Here is a 20,325-nt window from a genome sequence, read left to right on the forward strand (position 1 = left end):
ACAGCCAGTATGGAGAACAGTATGGAGGTTCCTTAAAAAACTAAAAATAGAACTACCATACGACCCAGCAATCCCACTACTTGGCATATACCCTGAGAAAACCATAATTCAAAAAGAGTCATGCACCAATATGTTCATTGCAGCTCTATTTACAATAACCAGGACATAGAAGCAACCTAAGTGTCCTTCAATAGGTGAATGGATAAAGAAGAGGTGGCACATATATACAATGGAATATTACTCAGCCATAAAAAGAAACGAAATTGAGTTATTTGTAGTGAGGTCATGGACCTAGAGTCTGTCATACAAAGTGAAATAAGTCAGAAAGAGAAAAACAAATACTGTATGCTAACACATATATACGGAAACTAAAAAAAAAAAAAAAGAAAGAAATTGTTCATGAAGAACCTAGGGGTAAGACGGGAATAAAGACAGACCTACTAGAGAAAGGACTTGAGGATATGGGGAGGGGGAAGGGTAAGCTGTGACAAAGTGAGAGAGTGGCATGGACAAATATACACTACCAAACGTAAAATAGATAACTAGTGGGAAGCAGCCGCATAGCACAGGGAGATCAGCTCGGTGCTTTGTGACCACCTAGATGGGTGGGATAGGGAGGAGGGGAGGGAGGGAGACGCAAGTGGGAAGAGATATAGGAACATATGTATATGTATAACTGATTCACTTTGTTATAAAGCAGAAACTAACACACCATTGTAAAGCAATTATACTCCCATAAAGATGTTTAAAAAAAAAAATTAAGAATTAGAATGATTTGGGACTTCCCTGGCGCCGCAGTGGTTGAGAGTCCGCCTGCCGATGCAGGGGACACGGGTTCGTGCCCCGGTTTGGGAAGACCCCACATGCCGTGGAGCGGCTAGGCCCGTGAGCCATGGCCGCTGAGCCTGCGCATCCGGAGCCTGTGCTGCACAATGGGAAAGGCCACAACAGTGAAAGGCCCGCGTACTGCAAAAAAAAAAAAAAAAAAAAAAAGAATTAGAATGATTTTTAACTAAGATCTAATTTGTCCTTCAGCAACAATCTTTCACACTTTTCCTGATGAAAGAAATAGACATAGAAAGAAAAGATTTTTAGAGAAGTTGGTTTTATTAAATATTGAGCCAAAGGGGAGGAAATTGCAAAATAATAATGGAGGTTGAATTCTTACAGAAAGAGGTGGGAAACTTCACAAAACTTTTGGTGTGAAGTTCGGCCAGTTTGAATTAGTCCTGAGAAAGTTCAGATAACTACGAATTTAGTTTGTTTTAATCTAGAATTAAGACTTTTTCACTCCTGTCTCATGAGTCCATAAATAAGCTACAGTTATTTTTAGAGGTGATTGAACCTGGATTATAGCAGAGGGAGGAGGAAGAAAGGGAGAGAGAAAGAAAGGAAAAGGTAGAAGTATCTTGACATGAAAAGGCCCAGAGTAAGATTTATGTACTAGAGCAAATGTTTTCAGTTCATATGAAACTGGGCCTTGCTAAAAACAAAAGGTCTTTGCCAACATACATGTCCAAGGACAAACTGACTTTTCTTTTCGCCAAGAGTCATTTTTGGTTTGGGGGATGTCTGGGAGTTTTCTAAAAATTTATTTTTTATTAAGAAATTCTTACTCTTTTCAACTCAAAAAACCCCAGGTCAGTAAATGGCAGGAATGTCCCCTGCCCATATGCTGGCCGTCACTGAAAATTCCTGGTCATAGGATTACATGGTAGTGCCATTAGATTTATAGCACAGCTAGAAGCCTGCTCATTACAATTGTGTCTAATGCTTAATTGAGGGAACCCATTCAAGTTCATTGCCCTTTAGGACCCTCAAGATGTGATTTTTTTCATAGTTTTGTCCAGTTCTTATCACGCCACTTGCCTATTTAAGTCCTTGAAGCATGCATTACTTCCATTAGTGCAAAATGTATAACTTTTGTGGACTGGCCAATACAGTAACCCCATATTGCTACATCTTCATGGGCAATTCATTACATTGAAGCAACTGAAAAATTAATTAAATTTTGATCTGTTAATCATGTAAACATGTCCTATATTATTTCTTCCTTTCCTTTTTTTGAAAAAAGGTGGCTGATTGAGTTCAGCATCAGTTGGGGATTCAGAGTAGTATACTACACACCAAAATGTGATGTGTTATTCACCAAGCTTTATTTTTGAGAACTAAATAATAATGTTTATATGATGATGATGGTATCTGGGCATTCACTAGAAATCTAATAAACTTCTTATCACATTTAATAAGCATAGTCCATTTCCAGTCATAATTATCAAGATGTAAAGCCAGCTGAGATAACTAGGAAGCGTTACGTGATAATAAATGTTGTTATTTAAATCGATTTACATGCCTTGAATTGAAATGAGAGCTACCATCTCAACAGTTAGAAGCATATTATGCTGCCTGAAACTGCCTCTAATCTGAGCTGCAGCAAATTTCTCTCCATGCAGTAGCAAGATTATTCTTAGTAAAGAGAGTTTGAACAGATGAGGATAATCATATGCTTCTCCTAAATTAAATCTGTTAAGAGTGCATAAAAGTGAATCACTGTATCTTTAAGTCTTTATTTGTCTCTATTGTTTCAGTTCTATGAAATAGGACCAAAAAAATCACTGCTGTTTAAATCCCACTATCACTGTGATGTGCCTACAGCAAAGCTGTCAACACTTAGTAATATAATTGAAAGCATCTCGTCGTTTAGGAATAGTTTGGTAACTGGAAATTGTGAAGGAATAACCACATTGTTTGACACTTAACTGCATTTAGCGTAATGGCACCCTACACGAAAGGACTCTCAATAAATAATGACAGTGATTGACTCTGTCAAAACTCAGCGGAGCTGTAGTGCAGTGGACCAAGAGTTGTTTCACTTACAACGTTGTAGGTATTTTTAGAGATGTGATGTTTCTTTCTTGTAATAATTTCCTTGGAGGGAAAAAGTATGTTATTGAGTATTAGAGTATGAAATGCTTGCTTTTATGATATGAAACACATTTTAGTAATGGAAGGACATTTGTTTTATACCAAATCATGCCAAATTATGTTTTATAAGCTATAGAGATACCCCAGTTCTTGGGGAAAATCTCCAAGACCAGCTGAGATATTCTTTTTAAACAGCTGTTGAGTTAATTCGGCAGCATTGGGTAATCAATACAAGCATAGACACTTGCTCTGGTTAATTGCTGATCCCAGCAGCAGCTGCATCATTATGTATGAAGCATCTCTTCAACTCAGAAATGGAGTTATGTTTGGAGCAGTAATAAGTGAGGTATTTAGATTGTCTACGAATACACACAGCCCCAGTTGTCCCCTTACTAATATCTGAATGCCCTGGGGTAATTATAAAGGATTTTCACATTAATTAACTCATGCATTATCCTGTTTGACTCTGAGCTCTTATTACTCACAATTTACAGATAAGAAAGTGAGGCATAAAGATGTTTAAAGTGATTAGCCTAAACTCTTGTGAAACTACATTTAGAACATAGATCTTCTGAATCTTTGCCTATTGGGGTGCTCTTTCCATGATCACATTTTTCTCATACTGGAGTTATTGAGCAGTACCTGCTAATATTTATTGAATATTAACTATGTGTATAAGTACTTGATCTCATTTAACCATCAATCCTATGATGTAGGTACAATTGTTGTTTCCACATTACACATAAGAAACTGATGTTCTGATTAATTAACTTCCTTATGGTTGCATGTCTGCTAATGTCTATTGGATTTGAAATCCAGTCAATCTCAATCAAAAGTACAAAGATACTGTTTATCATGTTGGCATACCCATTGCTTTGAAATCAGTGCTTGGCATACTATTACATTTAAATGTATATTTTAATGGAATCTTGATATCAAGTAATAGTAGTGTAGATTAAGATATTTAGGAGGCACAGAAGTAAATAACTATTTATTAATTATTGATACTGTCTTGTTGAGAGTATATGTATATTGCAAAACCAGTCTAGGAGTTGGTACCTAGTCCTGCTTTCCCTGCGCAGAATTCTTTCTCTTGTGGAATTTCGCTTTTCCTGTCTGTTTCCTAATCATTCCTCAGATCTCATCCTAAACAATAGTCCTTCAGAAATCTTGGTCAGGGGTCCCTCCTGTGTACCCTCAAAAAATCCATGTAATAATTAGTTCTTCAGTCACTTTTATCCTCCTAATTGGAAAAGTCTTGTTCAATGATTTATCTCCAGTCTAGGAAAATACCTGTCACATACTGCATGCGTAATTTGTTGAGTGAATTAATGACCTCAGTGACTTAAAATTTGCATCAAATGAATGTGTTTCAAGGCATAGAGGATGGCACATGGTAGTGGTTTCAAATTCTCGAGTAGCTGAATAGTGCTTTTCTGAGATCAGAGAAATTATATTAAATAATTGGAAGCCATTGATAAGTTTACGTGTGGGTGCAGATACTTTCTGCTTCTGCTTATGCCCAGATGAAAACACAAGAGGGGGCCTAATGGACTATCAGAGAATATGCCAAATTAGTGCTAGTTTGTTATTTTTGTCTCCATAAACCATATCCAATGTGACACATTACTGCTTCATAATATTTAAAGGCTTTTATTAGAAAATATATCACTAGGTATTTTGAATAAAAATGCAAGGAAATCTAGGGACTTCCCCAGTGGTCCGGTGGTTAAGACTACGCACTTCCACTGCAGGGGGCACGGGTTCGATCCCTGGTTGGGGAACTAAGATCCCTCATGCTGCGCGGGATGGCAAAAAATTAAAAAAAGGAAAGGAAATCTAAGTAGGCCTATATAGTCAGAAACCAGGGCAAAAAGCTGAAGGTAAAGTGAAAGAAGACCAAGTGAAACAGCACGGGACAGTTCTTTATTGGTAGTGATAAGAAACTGCAGATTAGAATCTCATTCAGTGAAATGCCGAACTAACATTTGACAAAGCGTTGCACAATAGTGTCTTCCAGTGAAGAGGGCTCTGTGAGTCCTTGACCGAAAGAATATGGTCGAGATGACATTGCTACTGCTCTTGGGAAACACCTACAGGTGCAAGCAACCCCTGGAAAGACTCTGATTGAGAAGAACCGAGGGCAGGAGCCCAGCACCGCTTGTCAGCCATGCAACTGAGCCATTGTGGAGGTGAACGCTTCAGTCCCTAGTTGAGCCATCCAAATGACCACGTATGGAGCAGAATGGAACTGGCTCACCAAGCCCTACCCAGCCTAGTGATCAAGCTTTTATTAGAATGTGGGCAAGATTTTCCAACAGGAGCAACGACTTCAGATATTTCATGTTACAAAATAAGGAAAGATCCATATTTTTGTGATTAACAAATTTTGTAAAAAATGGATACTCGTTCACAAAAATGCAGTACTCTTAAGGCATGCTAAATAGGAGAGTTAAGTACTAGTGTAGGGGGCCAGGATCCTTAGGAAACAGTTCTGTGGTCACCCCAACACGTGAACAGATAATCACCTTAGGTTTCAAAGCTCTATAGAGTATAGAGAGCATTAACAGATTTTCACTGGGAATCAAGGTTGGTTTGTGCATGTGAAAGTGCTACGCAAATAACCCAGTTCTTTACTAATGCAAGAAGATGGCAGTGCTGTTACTTTTATTGTGATCATTATTTTCCTGCTGGTTAACTGGAATTCACCTAATCATTTCTTCCCTCTTCTGCTTCCTTCTGTCCTATATAAAATAGTTTCAAAAGAAGGGTTAATTGGGCTTCCCTGGTGGCACAGTGGTTGAGAGTCCGCCTGCCAATGCAGGGGACACGGGATCATGCCCCGGTCCGGGAAGATCCCACATGCCGCGGAGTGGCTGGGCCCGTGAGCCATGGCCGCTGAGCCTGCGCGTCCGGAGCCTGTGCTCTGCAACGGGAGAGGCCACAGCAGTGAGAGGGCCGTGTACCGCAAAAAAAAAAAAAAAAAATGTGTGTCAGGGACAGACATGAAGGTTGCCCCCAGTGACCTCCCACCTCCTGGTGTCCATGCTTTTGTGAAATCCCTTCCTCTTGAATGTAGGTGGTTCTGGTGATTTCCTTCTAACGAAGAGAATATGGCAAAAGTGATGAGATATCTACCACTTCCCTGATCATGTTATATAAGACTCCCCTTTATTACATCTTAGAAGACTGCATCTTAGGGACCTAAGCAGATATTCTGCTGGCTTGTGAAGTAAGCAACCACGTTTAGGAAGCCCACGTGGCAAGGAACGGTAGAAGGCCTCCAGCAGGCAGCAAAAAGCAGTGACAAGAGCTTTGAGGACCCATCCTTCTTCTCCAAGCAGAATAAGCCTGCTTTATTTCTTTTATACTTTGGATTCTATACACAATTCATTGGAGGAAAGTTCTGCTTTAAAAGAAAACACAACTTTGAAAACCACAGATCTTTCAGTTTTATAGCTTTACAGATGAGAAAGGTAAAGCCTGATTCAATTAATGTATTTCTGAGTATTCACCATGTTTACATGCAACATTTTGCTACCCACAACAAAGCACATAGATAGAAGTAGGACATGGTTCTTCACTTTAAGAATTCTGTAACTCGATGGTGAATGTTAGTAACCAGTTCAAAGCCACAAAACTGGTTATTCTTTTGTTTTGATTGACAGTGGCTTGGATTATCCTATAATAAAAGTTATAGACTATTGTGTCCGAAGGCTATAAGGGGAAATTACTGAAGAGGTAAAGATGCTTTTTAAAAAAATTTGTTTTAATTGTTTCATTACGTGGATTGTTTTTTAAACCATATTGGCTTGGTCCCTAATTGTCCCCCCCGCACTTTATCACGTCTGGGTGCTGAATGGTAAATATAGAAATGGTTAACATTTGTTGAGAACCTACTGGGTGCCTGGCATTGGCCTAACTTTTATATTTAAACCTTGCAATACCCGTTCTGGTATTACTCCATTTGTCCTCGGCTAGCTGTTCCCTGAGTGGTTAAGAGAACTTCCAAAGTTGCAGAACTACTGAGAGACAGGGCCTCAGTAAGTAATTGTTGAATAAGGAGTGGAATAAGATTCAGTTCCCTGTTTTAAATTATGGAACAATTTACACTCAATAAAGTGCACAGAATTTAAGGGTTCAGTTCTATGAGCTTTGACAGTTATGCACACCCATGTAACTACTACCCCAATCAAAATACAGAACATTTCCAAAAAATGTCCTCATGCCGCCTTCCCGTCCATACCTCCAGTCAAGACAACCAGCTTCTGGTTTCTATCAGCATAGATTAGTTGTTTTGCCGAAGTTTAGTATTACGAGCCTTTTTTAAAATTTTAGCCATCATACTGGCTAAGATGCGAAACCAAGTAAAATTGTATTTTGTTATTTTAATTTGCATTTTCCTGATTATTAATGATGTTAACTATCTTTTTATATGATTATTGGCCATGTTTATGTCTCCTTTTATAAAGTCTTTTGCTTATTTTGAATTGGGGTGCTTGTCTGTATGGTGCTATATATAGTTCTTTATATAGTCTAAAGATGAATTATTTCACAAATATACATATTATAAATATTTTCTCCAGTCTGTGGCTTGCATATTCATGTTGAATAGTGTCTTTTGATGAGTGGAAGTTTTTTAAAATTTTCATTGAAATTCAATTTATAAATTTCTTCATTTATGGTTAGAGCTTTGTGTGTCCTTATAAAAAAAAAATTCTGTTTCAAGGTTGTAAAGATGTTCTCATTTGTCTTCTTCTAGAAACTGTATGGAGTGAGGAAGGGATTTAGATATCGAAATTCAGTTGTTCAAGCACCATTTGATACAGATTCTCCTTCCCTCAGAGAATTTCCTTGGCAACTTCTCAGTTCGTTTTTTCCCAATACACTTTACTGAGAAATAGTTTGTGTAAAATAGACTGCCTCCATTTAAAGGGTACAATTTGAAGAGTTCTGACAAGTATATAATCCCACAAAACCACCATCACAATCAAGATAGAGAACACTTCCATAACCCCTATATTAGTTTGCTAGAGGTGCCATAATAAAGTACCACCAACTGGGTTGTTTAAGCCACAGAATTTTATTCACTCACAATTCTGGAGGCTAGAAATCTGAGACTAAATTGTCAGCAAGGTTGGTGTCTATTGAGACCTCTTGCCTTGGCTTGTAGATGGTTGTCTTCTTCAGTGCCTTCATGTGATCTTTTCTCTGTGCATGTCTATGTCCCAATCCCATCTGTTAAGGACATCTTTTAAGGACACCAGTCACATTGAATTAGGGTCTACCATAATGACCTCATTTTAACTTAATTACCTCTTCAAAAACCCTATCTCCAAAACAGTCATATTCTGAAGAGGGTTAAGACTTTAACATATGCAGTTTTAGAGGACACAACTCAGCCCATAACACCCCCAAAAGATTCTTCATGCTCTTATGTAGCCCATTCCACCCTCTGCCCCCACCCGAAAGCTACCAGTGATCTGTTTTTGCCACTATAGATTTGTTTGCATTTTATATAATCAGAATCATGCATATATTCTATTTCATATTTGGCTTCCTTCCCTCACATAATTTTGAGGATCATCCATGGTGTTGCATTTATAAGTAACGTAATACTGTTGATTATTGAGTAGTATTCCATTGGATGGATATACCACATTTTGTTTATCCATTCATATTTTGGGTGGTCTCCAGTTGGTGGCTATCATGAATAAAACTGTTGTGAGCATTTGTATACAATTCTTTTTGTGGACTCGTTTTCATTTATCTTAGTCAATTATCTAGGAGTGGAATGGCCAAGCCATGTGTTAGTTGTATGTTTAATTTTTTTTAAATGCCTAATAGATTTCCAGACTGACTGTGTCATTTTATATTTGCACCAGCAGTATATGTGTATTCATTTGTTTTATATCTGACCGATATTTGGTATGAATATTCCTTTTTAATTTTATTCATTTGAATGGGTGTGCTCAGTTAATTTACAACCTCAGTCTTTGTGGCTAGTCCATAAAACCTATAAGAAAAAGGATTCTTCTCTCTTTTGTAAATTCTAAGAATACAGAGTTTAAGAGCTGTTTAGTAGATATGTATTGTTTGGTTGGTAGATATGTATTGATTCAAAGGACTTTTCCCTATTATTTTCCCTGCTTACTATTAAATGATTGCATTATTGAGCCTCTGCTACAATCATAGCACCATGCTTAGCTTTATTAGAAGCACAGATCTTAAAATCAAATGGAGGGAGATGCAGAACAAGGTTACTATATGACTGATGGAAATATCAGTCATGCTTTGAGAGAGTTATAGCAGCATGCTCTGGAAAGTGAATGACCCCTGGGGAATGGTTGGGTAATCTGGAAACTGAGAAAAAGGAAGAAATGAAAAACCCACTGGGTTAAGTCTGGTCCCTTGAAACTGGCATCTTATTGCTTATCTATCTACAAAATTAAACATAATCATACTTGGGGAGTTCTATTTTGAGAAATAAGAAATCCTGCTTTCAACAGTTGCCATTTTTAAATAAGTCAACATGTGCCAGGCACTGTGCAGTCTTACAGGTGTTATTTCACTTAATCTTCATGAAATCCCTGTGAAGGAGCTATTTAATCCCTCACTTTTCAAATGAGGAACGCTAAGTTTAGAAAGGCAACGTGAAACTTGCTCAAGAGCATATAGCTAATAATTGGTGGAATTGGGATTCAACAGGTTGGTGAACTTTGACTCTCCTTCTCTGTATCATTTTGTTGCAGACGGAGAGGAAAAGTTAGGAGGGTGGATGGAAGCCTCTGAGTGTAGCTGTCTTAAAGACAGTTTTGCTGTCCTTGTATTATGTCAGTAGTATAATTTTCAAAATAATTTTAGTCCCTTAAATTTAATTATTCAACTTAGATGTTTGTGGAATCATTCAAGAGGCTTTTTTTTTTTTTGCGGTACGCGGGCCTCTCACTGCTGTGGCCTCTCCCGCTGCAGAGCACAGGCTCCGGACGCGCAGGCCCAGCAGCCATGGCCCATGGGCCCAGCCGCTCTGCAGCACGTGGGATCCTCTCGGACCGGGGCACGAACCCGTGTCCTCTGCATCGGCAGGCGGACTCACCACTGTGCCACCAGGAAAGCCCCAAGAGGCTATTTTAAATGCAACACAGTTGATGATAACCTGAGATAATTGGTAAAAGTGTAGAAAAAATACTATTAAAATTACCCTTTTCAAAACCTGTAAGTGCCAATACTTTGCAGAAACATTTTGTAAAACATAACGCATAATTTGTTTAGGGAGCAGTGTATATGCCCACCTATGAAGAACAGATTATAGAACTGATTTAGATAATTCAGGAAAAAACCACACCTTTGTTTAAACTGCCTGTCTGAAACTTGTCAGAGTGATATTCGGATAAGAATTAGTTAAGTACTTCAATTTTCCACTTGATTGGACGTGACAAGACACAGCCAAAATGACTTGTGGATTTGTTCTGGAATTCTTAAGAATAAATATTATTTTAAGACTCATATTTTATAGAGTTTTATCACTGTTTATTATGCCACTGAGTCATTTTTCTGAACTTCTGATTTACATGCATCATATAAATGTATTTAAATAATATTCTGCTTCACGATTTTCAGCTGGTGGTAGCATTAATCAAGACAAATCCCCAAATGTTGTAATTTTCCACTCTCTTACTGATTCCAGCTACTTGAATCACTGGATTCTATCAATGCCTTCTCAGATTTCACAGGTCAACAGTACTAAGGTTTTAATTGAAGTAATTTCTCACTTGAGACCCAGAATGCAGCTGCTTGTACAAATGAATAAGATTATATGGTAGCCAAAATGCTGCTACAATATTTTTGAGTATGTTCAATATGAACCTGGAACATTTTATTTACTGTCAAGGATTGGCAAGCTTTTTCCATAAAGGGCCGGATAGTAAATATTTTAGGCTTATTGAGCCACAGCTCAATTTTGCCCTTGCTGTGCAGAAGCAGCATAGACAATACGTAAATGAACAACCATGGCCGTGTCCAATAAATTTCATTGTGGACATGGAAATGTGAATATCATTTACTTTTCGTGTGCCACAAAAGGCTCTTCTTTTTATGCTTTTCAACCATTTAAAAATGGAAAACCATTCTTAGGTTGTGGCCGTACAAAGGCAAACCCTAGGCTGGATTTGGCCAACAAGGCCATTGTTTGCTGACTCCTGATATAGATGCTCAAATAATTTATGTATTTTTCTTGGTTGTAACTACTACTGGACAAGAAGGAGAAAGTTTTCTAAAAAGCAGCCACACGATTCTTTATTAAGACATGTATTTCACACTGTTCTGACATTTTTTTTTCTGATGTCTTTCTCCAATTCTATACCTTTGAGAGATGAAATACATTTTTTTTTTTGTATTCTTCCCTTGATGCGTTCTAATCCATAGCTCCCTTGGGCTGCCATGTGATTTGCAGTCCTTGTTAATCCTGTGGTCTTGACACCTTTCTTACTCCTATATAAAGCCCATTAATTATAAATGCCTTACCCATGCAACTGTTAAAACAATGTATGCAATGAATAACCAATTAACATTTTATATTTTCTAAAACTAGAAAGGAGCAAAGTTAAAACTGCCTTCTAATGGCAGAAATTAACTGGGAAATTTGTTTCTATTTTCAGGATGGTTATAGCAATAGCATTCAATACTAATAGTTTGAGTAGTATGGATAAACTAGCACATATATTTTATTATGTTGAATTCTCATATCCAACGGAGTTCTGTTCAGTTTTATTACCTGTATGTTTTGTTATGGTCTGAGATCAAGAAGAAAATTGTGAATGAATTTTCTGTAATTTCCTTGTACAACACAAGGGTTTGTCAGATAAAGTAGTACTTATGTGACAATTATAGGAATTGTTACATAAATGTTTTTGTTGCTTTTTGGGCCCTGAAAAATTAACGCATGAAAAATTCATATCTGTGATATGCACAGAAAGTTTCATTGCATTCTATGTTTCTAAGCTGGGGATCTGACCTTTCTATCTAGAAGATTTTTAGGATCTTCTGCTTATTAAATTGTAACTTCCTCCCTGTTTGCTGCTCCAGGTCTCACTCTGCTTTTTCTCCCGCCTCCTTTTTCTCGAGCCTTTGGGCTCCTTGTGGGCCTGCACGGCACAGAGGCCCCCTCCTCTGCTGCAGCCTATTGCAGATTTCCAGAAAAGTGTGGAACTCTCTTCTCAACCAAATTTCTGCCTTCTGTTTTTCTTAGTATTATGGCTTTACATGTTGCTAGTTATTAACTGTAATTCTTACGGGGCCTCAGGAGGGAGAGGAGATACAGGTGCCTCTGCTCAGCCTGCCGACTGCGCCCAGCGGTCCTCCAGGTGTGCCTCCCCGTGCTGCACTGCTGCCCCCAGATAGTCCTTTTGAGTGAGACTTGCATGTGTGTTTTCATTTAAAAGTTATCAACTGAAATTGCAATGAACATAAGAAAATTATTTAAATTTTTAAACAAATATAACTGCAGTGGGGAAACTACTACATGTACATGTGATACATGTTTGGAGCAATATGCCAAATATCATCTTAGTACATTGATGAAAATGGTTTTGACTTACCAGATCCCCCAAAAGGGTCCTGAGAACCCCCAGGGTCTATGTATCTTACTTTGAAAATCTTTGCATTACATATTACTTTCATTATCGTTTTATAGCATAAATAGATTTTAGAAAATGTATTAGGGAATACATTTGAATTACAATTTGTGCACCAAGTATATGCTGTTTTTTTCTCAAAGGGTCCTTCTCGCTGGGAAGATGTCTTAATCCCAAACCAGATGAGTGGTGAATGCCAGTCTCCAAACTGCCCTGGGACTAGAGCAGTAAGTACTGGTCAAATCTGTTCTTTCATTATGGCATCTCCAGTGTTTACTAGGAAATGAGATTAGAGACAAAACACTAATTGATTCTTCCCATCCACTTTTATATTTACAAAAATTGTTATAAGATTCAAAAGTGTTCATAATATTCACGAAAAATTCTGCCTGTATCATTGCCTTCCAGTGTCACTTTCCTAGAGACTTAACCACTTTGGGTGATTATGTTGAAACATGACAATTTAAATTCCTCACAAGGTGATGTTCATGGAATATAAAGATCCTGTTCAGAGTCTGACAAAAGAAAATAACAAAGCTATAATGTTCATCTTTTTCCTAATGCTGTGATATTTTACATTTACGTTCCATATCATTCAAAATTGCTCTTTCTACCTTTCTTAGCAGTTTTCTGACATAGTGGGCTGTTAGAAAATTTAGAATGAATGACCAGCTGTAAATGGAATCCCCATCCTCTGTTCTCTGCAATCCATTTTGTCTTTGCAAACATACACCATGTGTTTCATGTAGAGAAGGTATTTCTGGAACGAGAGCCTAAGCACTGAAGTTATTTTTTAAATAATTTTATCATTATGGTCATGTTTATAACTTGTGTATTATACTTTTTACTTTGCAAATCCTTGGGTCCATCATAATCTGATTATATATATTTTCTGAGCTGTAAATACTCTTACGGCGCCAACACAAATGTCAAGTTAGTTCACAAACTGTCACAGCCAGCTGACAGTTAATATCTTCTCTAAGGAACAAAGTCTGTCAACAGCAACAGGTAGAGTGTTTGAGCTAGGATCATTAGATGTGTCTTCTCTCTCCAATCTGCTGGATGATTGCAAGGCTACAGAGACAGCAGTGAGCAGCAGTGATGATCACTCTCCATCAAATGGGACTAGGGACACTGAACAGCTCTTTATTAATGCAAATCCTGAAGAAAAATAATGAGTTGTGCGTCACTCGCCGATATCAAGGCACAATACAGTCTTACAAGTTTGCTATTGGGATGAAATTAAAGTATACATACTTTGTAGGACAGATTTCTTAAGTATAATTGTATTTGCGTGTATATATGTGGATGTAGTATGCATATATTATAGTATACATGCCATGTAGATATAATTACATTTAATAATAATTTAAATCCTCTGGTGCATGTCACATTATGATCTCCATATCATCTTTACAGCAATGTGAGCTCCTTTGAAAATCTACTTCAGTCATTGACAGTCTGACTGCCTCTGTGTACCTTCATATTAATTGGAAGGATTCAGCATAGCAGGATAGACAATCTTGCATCTTTAAGGATTTAGCTTCAAATTGGTCACAGGGCTACTGTGTTGCTAGGGCTGAGAATCACGACCTTTGCTTGTTGAATACTCACCTCACCTATTTATCAGTATACAGAGCTTCGTCTAAATCAGTTTATACTGAAGCTTTATTTCGGACAGCATGGTGAACTGACACCCTAAAAAATCCTTGCAGTGCACACTATATAAAAGTAGTGAATTGAATTCCAAACACATATTTTTAAAGAACAGCTGAGCTGACAACATAATAAGGAAAAGGTCATATGCCCAAAAGTAAGAGAAGGCTAGACTCCAGAAAGGAAACCGTGTAAGCTAAAGCCACTCACCACGGGGGGCTACAGCCTCAGACCAGGCAAACGCTGGAGACTGCTGGTGAGTTTAGGGCCTCGTCAAGGTGGAAAGTGAAACCATAGAATTCTACGTGAAGAACCTCCTGGAAAACATGATTTCCTCCTGGGGTCAAGTGGAGAGAGGAAGGTACTGGGGATAGTTGCCTGTTTTGTTTTCACTCTAGGTAGAAATGTTACTCCTAAGAATTTGTAAGCACAGACCCATATCTACCTGAGTTTGGGGCTAAATTTTACTCTTTCTGTGTGCACTTCTATAAAGTCCTGAGTCTAGAATGTTGTTTAGGGTGGCCATGAGTTGGCAGTGCCAGGAACTGGGCTGAGACTAACCCCATCCTCCCAAGGAGACCTGTGCTCTCAAATGAGTCCTAAAATAATTCCCTCAGATAAAGTTTCACCGGGCATGACCTAACGATCAGAAAAATCACAGATGGAAGCATGCCATCATGACTGAGAGCGAGCAGAGTTCAAACCTGGAAAGAACACAGAGATTAAAGTTGCCTGGGAAAGACTATAAGTATGCTTAATGTGTTTAAAAAATGAAAGCGCACATATGATTAAAAAACAAAAGACTATCAAAAATATCCAGTCAGATTAAAAGATTAAATACACACAAACATGCATGCCCACATGTACATACATGCACACAATAACACGAGAAATTCTAGAATTAAAAACTATAATTGAGGGCTTCCCTGGTGGCGCAGTGGTTGAGAGTCCGCCTGCCGATGCAGGGGATACGGGTTCGTGCCCCGGTCCGGGAAGATCCCACGTGCCGCGGAGCGGCTGGGCCCGTGAGCCATGGCCGCTGAGCCTGCGCGTCCGGAGCCTGTGCTCCGCAACGGGAGAGGCCACAACAGTGAGAGGCCCGCGTACCACACACACACAAAAAAAAAAACAAAACAAAAAAAATAAAAAATAAAAACTATAATTGACACAAAATTGACTAGATGGGCTAAACAGCAGGTAAGTAGGTGAAAGAGCAATTCTAACTTAGATCTGAAATTTGCCCTGATAAAATTACTCAAAATGCAGGCAGAAAATATAACAGATTTAAAATATAAAAGAGAAGTTAAACAATATGGTGGGTAAAATTAGATTTCCAGAAGAAAATAATAGAGAGAATAGTGGAAAGGTAATATTTTAAAAGATAATGAAGCAGAGCTTTCCACAATTTTTAAGACTCAAGAATCCCAAGGAGGGCTTCCCTGGGGGCGCAGTGGTTGAGAGTCCACCTGCTGATGCAGGGGACATGGGTTCGTACCCCGGTCCAGGAGGATCCCACATGCCGCGGAGCGGCTGGGCCCGTGAGCCATGGCCGCTGAGCCTGCGCGTCCGGAGCCTGTGCTCCGCAACGGGAGAGGCCACAACAGTGAGAGGCCCTCATACCACAAAAAAAAAAAAAAAAAAGAATCCCAAGGAGTAGGAATAAAATGAAAGCCCCACCTAAATCGATCACTGAAATTGCAGAACAGAAAGATTCTAAAAGCAGCAGAATGAAGAAGACTGGTTACTACACAGGAGAAACAATCGATAGTTATTAAACCAACAGCAACATCAGAAGGCAGACGACACAGGAACAATATCTTCAAAATATTGAAAGAAAATAAATGCTAAACTAAAATTGTATTTAAGAAAAACTTTTAAAAGACAAGATCAACAACCAAAAAGATATTTTCAGGTAAACAGAAACTCAGGGAATTAACTTCCATCTAAACCTTTCAAATATTTTTAAGTTAAATTATTTCAGAAAGAAAGAAAATGATCCCAGAAGGAAAGCCTGAAATGCGAGAAGGAATGATTGGAAACAATGTAGAGATACCTAAACAAAATGTAACAATCAGTATGATAATATTTGATTAATGGAAATATATGTAAAGATAAGTAAAGTTTCTGGACAATATTGCATGTAAGCATCAAACATAAAGTTAAAGCATTCTAGGATCTTTGTACTTTTCACCAGAAAGGAAAGACAGTGACTAAAATTAAACTTATTTTTGGTACATGAATGTTCATAGCAGCTTTGTTTGTAACAGTGCACACTGGAAATAACCCACATGTCCAACAACAGGTGAGTGTGTAGACAAACTGGAAGAGCCATACAGTGGTTTACTGCTCAGTGATAAAAAGGAAGTCACTGTTGACACAACCCGGATGGTCTGCACAATAATTATGCTAGTGAGAGAAGCCAAACAAAAAAAGGAGATGCTGCGTGATTCCAGTTATGTGAAATTCTAGAAAACACAAACAATCTACAGTGATAGAAAATAGATCAGTAGTTGCCTAGGGACTGGGTAGAGGCAAGCAGAGCATGAGGATGGCACTAAAAAGGGCCCGAGGAATCTTTGGGGATGAGAAATTGTTCAGTATCTTAATTGTGGTGTTGGCTTCATGGATATATATGTATGTCAAAACGTAGGCTATTTATCCATGTGCAGTTTATTTGATGTTAATGATACCCCAGTAAAGCTATAAAATAACAATGCCAACATTTTATACAATTAGGAGATTTCACATAAAAATTCAAACCTCAAGCTCATCCTGAAAAGCCATAAGGTCAGGCAGCTCTGTGTTGGCCTCTCAGCCAGAGTTCCTCACCCCTGTGCACTCCTCAGCTGGCTGCCGAGGTGTGTTAGTGAACTTGAAGTCTTTCCTCTGGTGTGTAATTCTGAGGACCCCTCACACTCCCGACACGTTTGGGGTTCTTCTCCCTTGTGAATTGTCTGGTGGTAAATAGGCTGCTTCTCCTCAAAGGCCTTTCTGAACACCATGAGTTTATAGGCTCAGGGTTGGGTCTCATGTGCCTTGGCCAGGTTCAAGTCCTTGCTGTCCAGTGCCCAGGCTTCCTCACCATGCCCCTGCTGGGGGACCACATGGGGTTGGGGGCCTCAAGTCCCGGGAAGGGCAGGAGTGCAAAGTTGTCCAGTGCACAGCATGGTAGATGCCCCTCAGGGCGTTGTCACAGAGCCCTCTTCTCCCAGGAGGGGCTCACAACCACACCCTGCAAGGTCATGGGTCCCATGCCAGGTTCATCACCTCCAAGTTCAGATGACTTCATCTGAACCATGACCTGGGGGCCTCTTCAGAAGCTGCCCTGTATAACCCACTGGGAAGCAATTCCTACCCCAGTGATCTAGTTATACCAGTCATTTTTAACATGAAACTCAAGTTAAAAATGCATTTAAATTGTATAGAATTACCATCTAGGGGATTGAAATACAATACAGGTGTCAAGTTAGAAAGAAAGAAGGGAGGGAGGGAGGAAGGAAGGAAGGAAGGAAGGAAGGAAGGAAGGAGGGAGGGAAGGAGGGAAGGAAGGAAAAAAGGGAGAGAGTGAATTAGAGGAAAATGGGACAAATAAGTAGCACACACCAAAAAAAAAAAAAAAGGTAGAAATAAAACCAAATATAACAGTTAATGAAATTAAATGTAAATTGACTAACTAAAGTTTAGAAGACAGATTATTAGACTGGATTAAGAGAAGAAAATCCAGCTTTATGGAGGTTACAAAAGGTATACCTAAAACATATGAGAACAAAAATATTGAAAGTGGAAGAATGGAAAATGATGTACCACACAAATAGTCACCGAACACAGCTGTTGAAACTATTTTAATTGCATATAAAATAGATATAGGGAAAAAAGCATTATTAAAAGTTAAGAAACATTATTAAAAATAGATTTCGAGGGCTTGCCTGGTGGCGCAGTGGTTGAGAGTCAGCCTGCTGATGCAGGGGACACAGGTTCGTGCCCCAGTCCGGGAAGATCCCACATGCCGCGGAGTGGCTGGGCCCGTGAGCCATGGCCGCTGAGCCTGCGCGTCCGGATGCTCCACAATGGGAGAGGCCACAACAGTGAGAGGCCCGCGTACCGCAAAAAAAAAAAAAAAAAAAAAAGTAGATTTCGATGAAAGGTTCAATAACCCAGGAAGATATAGTAGTTTAAAACTTGTATGATCTCAATAACGTGGATATAAAATACATTAAGGACAAATTGTCAGAATTAACAAATTGTACAGATGAAGCTGTAACCATGAGGGAAGATAGTGAGCTAACTCTCTGAGGAGTTGAGGGCTCCAGTAGTGCAAACTCAGGAAGCCGTAGCCTACTAACACAACCACTGAGCAGGGTGGCATCCTGAGTGCTACACCCAACCATGAGGGGCACCCCTTTTTTGAGCACATATGGAACATTTCAACAATTGATCGTGTTTTAAGTCATTTAAATATCACTAACGGAAACATAACCATAAAAACTTCTTAAACATGGAAATTCAATTAACTTAGTCAATTAAAAAAATCCAAATGGAAATACAGGATCAAACAATAATGAAAATATAACACATATCAAATCTTTTGGGATGCAGCTAAATTAGTATTTAAAGGGAGTATTTAGAACCATAAATGCTACTTTTATAAAAGAAGAGAGGATAACATTATTTAAAGATACTGTTTAAGAAAGGAGGAAAAAATTGTCATAGCAAACTATTTTTTTCCCATATCTAATGAACATAAATAAATGGTTAAATAAAGGACATGAAGGTATGCACACTTCTGAATAACTATACCAGTGGGTGGGCAGAATTGCTCAATATGAGTCGTTTAATTCCTTCTTCTTTGCTCTTATCTTAAAACCATTTTTCTGGATTGTATTTTTACAGTGCAGCCAAATGTAAACCATGACTTCTATTTTCTAAAGCATTGTGTGCGGTGTTTTTTTCTTAAGAAGATGAGAAGATAGGCACTTTAAGTAGTTTATCATATTTAAATTTGTAGAGTATTTTAAATTTTGACACTATTTTGTACACTATGTATTATATTATTATAAAAATGTTTAATTTCTATCACTTGAATAAAATATCCATATATTTAAAGTTCAAAAGAGCAGGGTCTATAATGTATTCTTAATTAATGTTTAGGCACTTAAAGTTCATCTAACTAGATCATTTTAAATAGCAGTAAACTTTCACCTTGGTTTTTAAGACTACAGATATAAACTTGACCCTACCTACACTTTAGACAGAGAAATCTGAAACAAATTCAGTTCTACACTAGTCACTGTTATCTTAGAAGGAGCATCACATTAGTTCTGAAAAGGCATCTTACCTTATTATAAAAACAATTCTAGTCAATTCCAAGGGTGTGTGCTTGAGATTAAGAGGGACAGAATCAATTAGGATTTTTTTTCCATTAGTGAAATTAATTTAACTTTGGATATGATATAGACTTTAAGTTTTCTGTGTAAATCTTCCTTTTATATTTTGCCTATGATACCTTAAACAATGAAGATATTTGTGTTTGTGCGTTGGGGGATATATATTTTTCTTACTTGCACACATGTAGGCTAACGCATACCCAGAAGCCTTACTCTCTAGGAGTTATTCCTGAGTTCTGAATCATAACTTTTAGGAGTATTCCCTGTCCATCAAACACTCTCCTGTGAAGACATTTGGCCTAGTGGTGCTTTTATGGTAATTAAGGGTTTCTTAGCCAACTGTGAGATTGTTGATTTTTCCCTCACGTCTGACAGTGGGGTTTAGGATAAGGGATAGTCCCTGGGATGAAAAAGAAATCAATTATATCTTGTCTTAGTCTGTTCAGTCTGCTATACCAAAAATACCACAAATTGGGTGGCTTATAAACAACAAATACTTATTTCTCACAGCTGTGGAGGATGGAAGTCCAAGGCACCAACAGATTCAGCGTCTGTTGAGAGCCCACTTCCTGAGACTTACAGGGCCGTCTGCTCATTGTGTCCTCAAGTGGTGGACAGGGTGAGGGAGCTCTCAGGGGTCTCTTTTAATAAGGGCTCTGCTCTCATGACCTAATCACCTTCTAAAGGCCCCAACTCCAAATACCATCACAGTGGGAAACGGGTTTCAA

The 20,325-nt window shown here is 38.4% G+C and overlaps 1 protein-coding gene across 6 annotated transcripts in view; it reads left to right on the forward strand.

Annotated features, from left to right (window-relative positions):
• Nucleotides 1-20,325, forward strand: part of LOC132530597 (E3 ubiquitin-protein ligase parkin) — a 1,420,256-nt gene that overhangs the window by 645,805 nt on the left and 754,126 nt on the right. For all 6 annotated transcript variants that reach the window (XR_009543830.1, XR_009543829.1, XM_060167843.1 and 3 more), the window contains exon 5: nucleotides 12,701-12,784. Coding sequence is in view for 4 of the 6 variants with exons in the window: in XM_060167843.1 (XP_060023826.1) it covers nucleotides 12,701-12,784 (84 nt within the window). In the remaining 2 variants the exon portion in view is untranslated. The remainder of the gene's footprint in view (nucleotides 1-12,700; nucleotides 12,785-20,325) is intronic.

This window comes from Lagenorhynchus albirostris, chromosome 12 (genome assembly GCF_949774975.1).
Source record: "Lagenorhynchus albirostris chromosome 12, mLagAlb1.1, whole genome shotgun sequence".
Classification (NCBI taxonomy): domain Eukaryota; kingdom Metazoa; phylum Chordata; class Mammalia; order Artiodactyla; family Delphinidae; genus Lagenorhynchus; species Lagenorhynchus albirostris.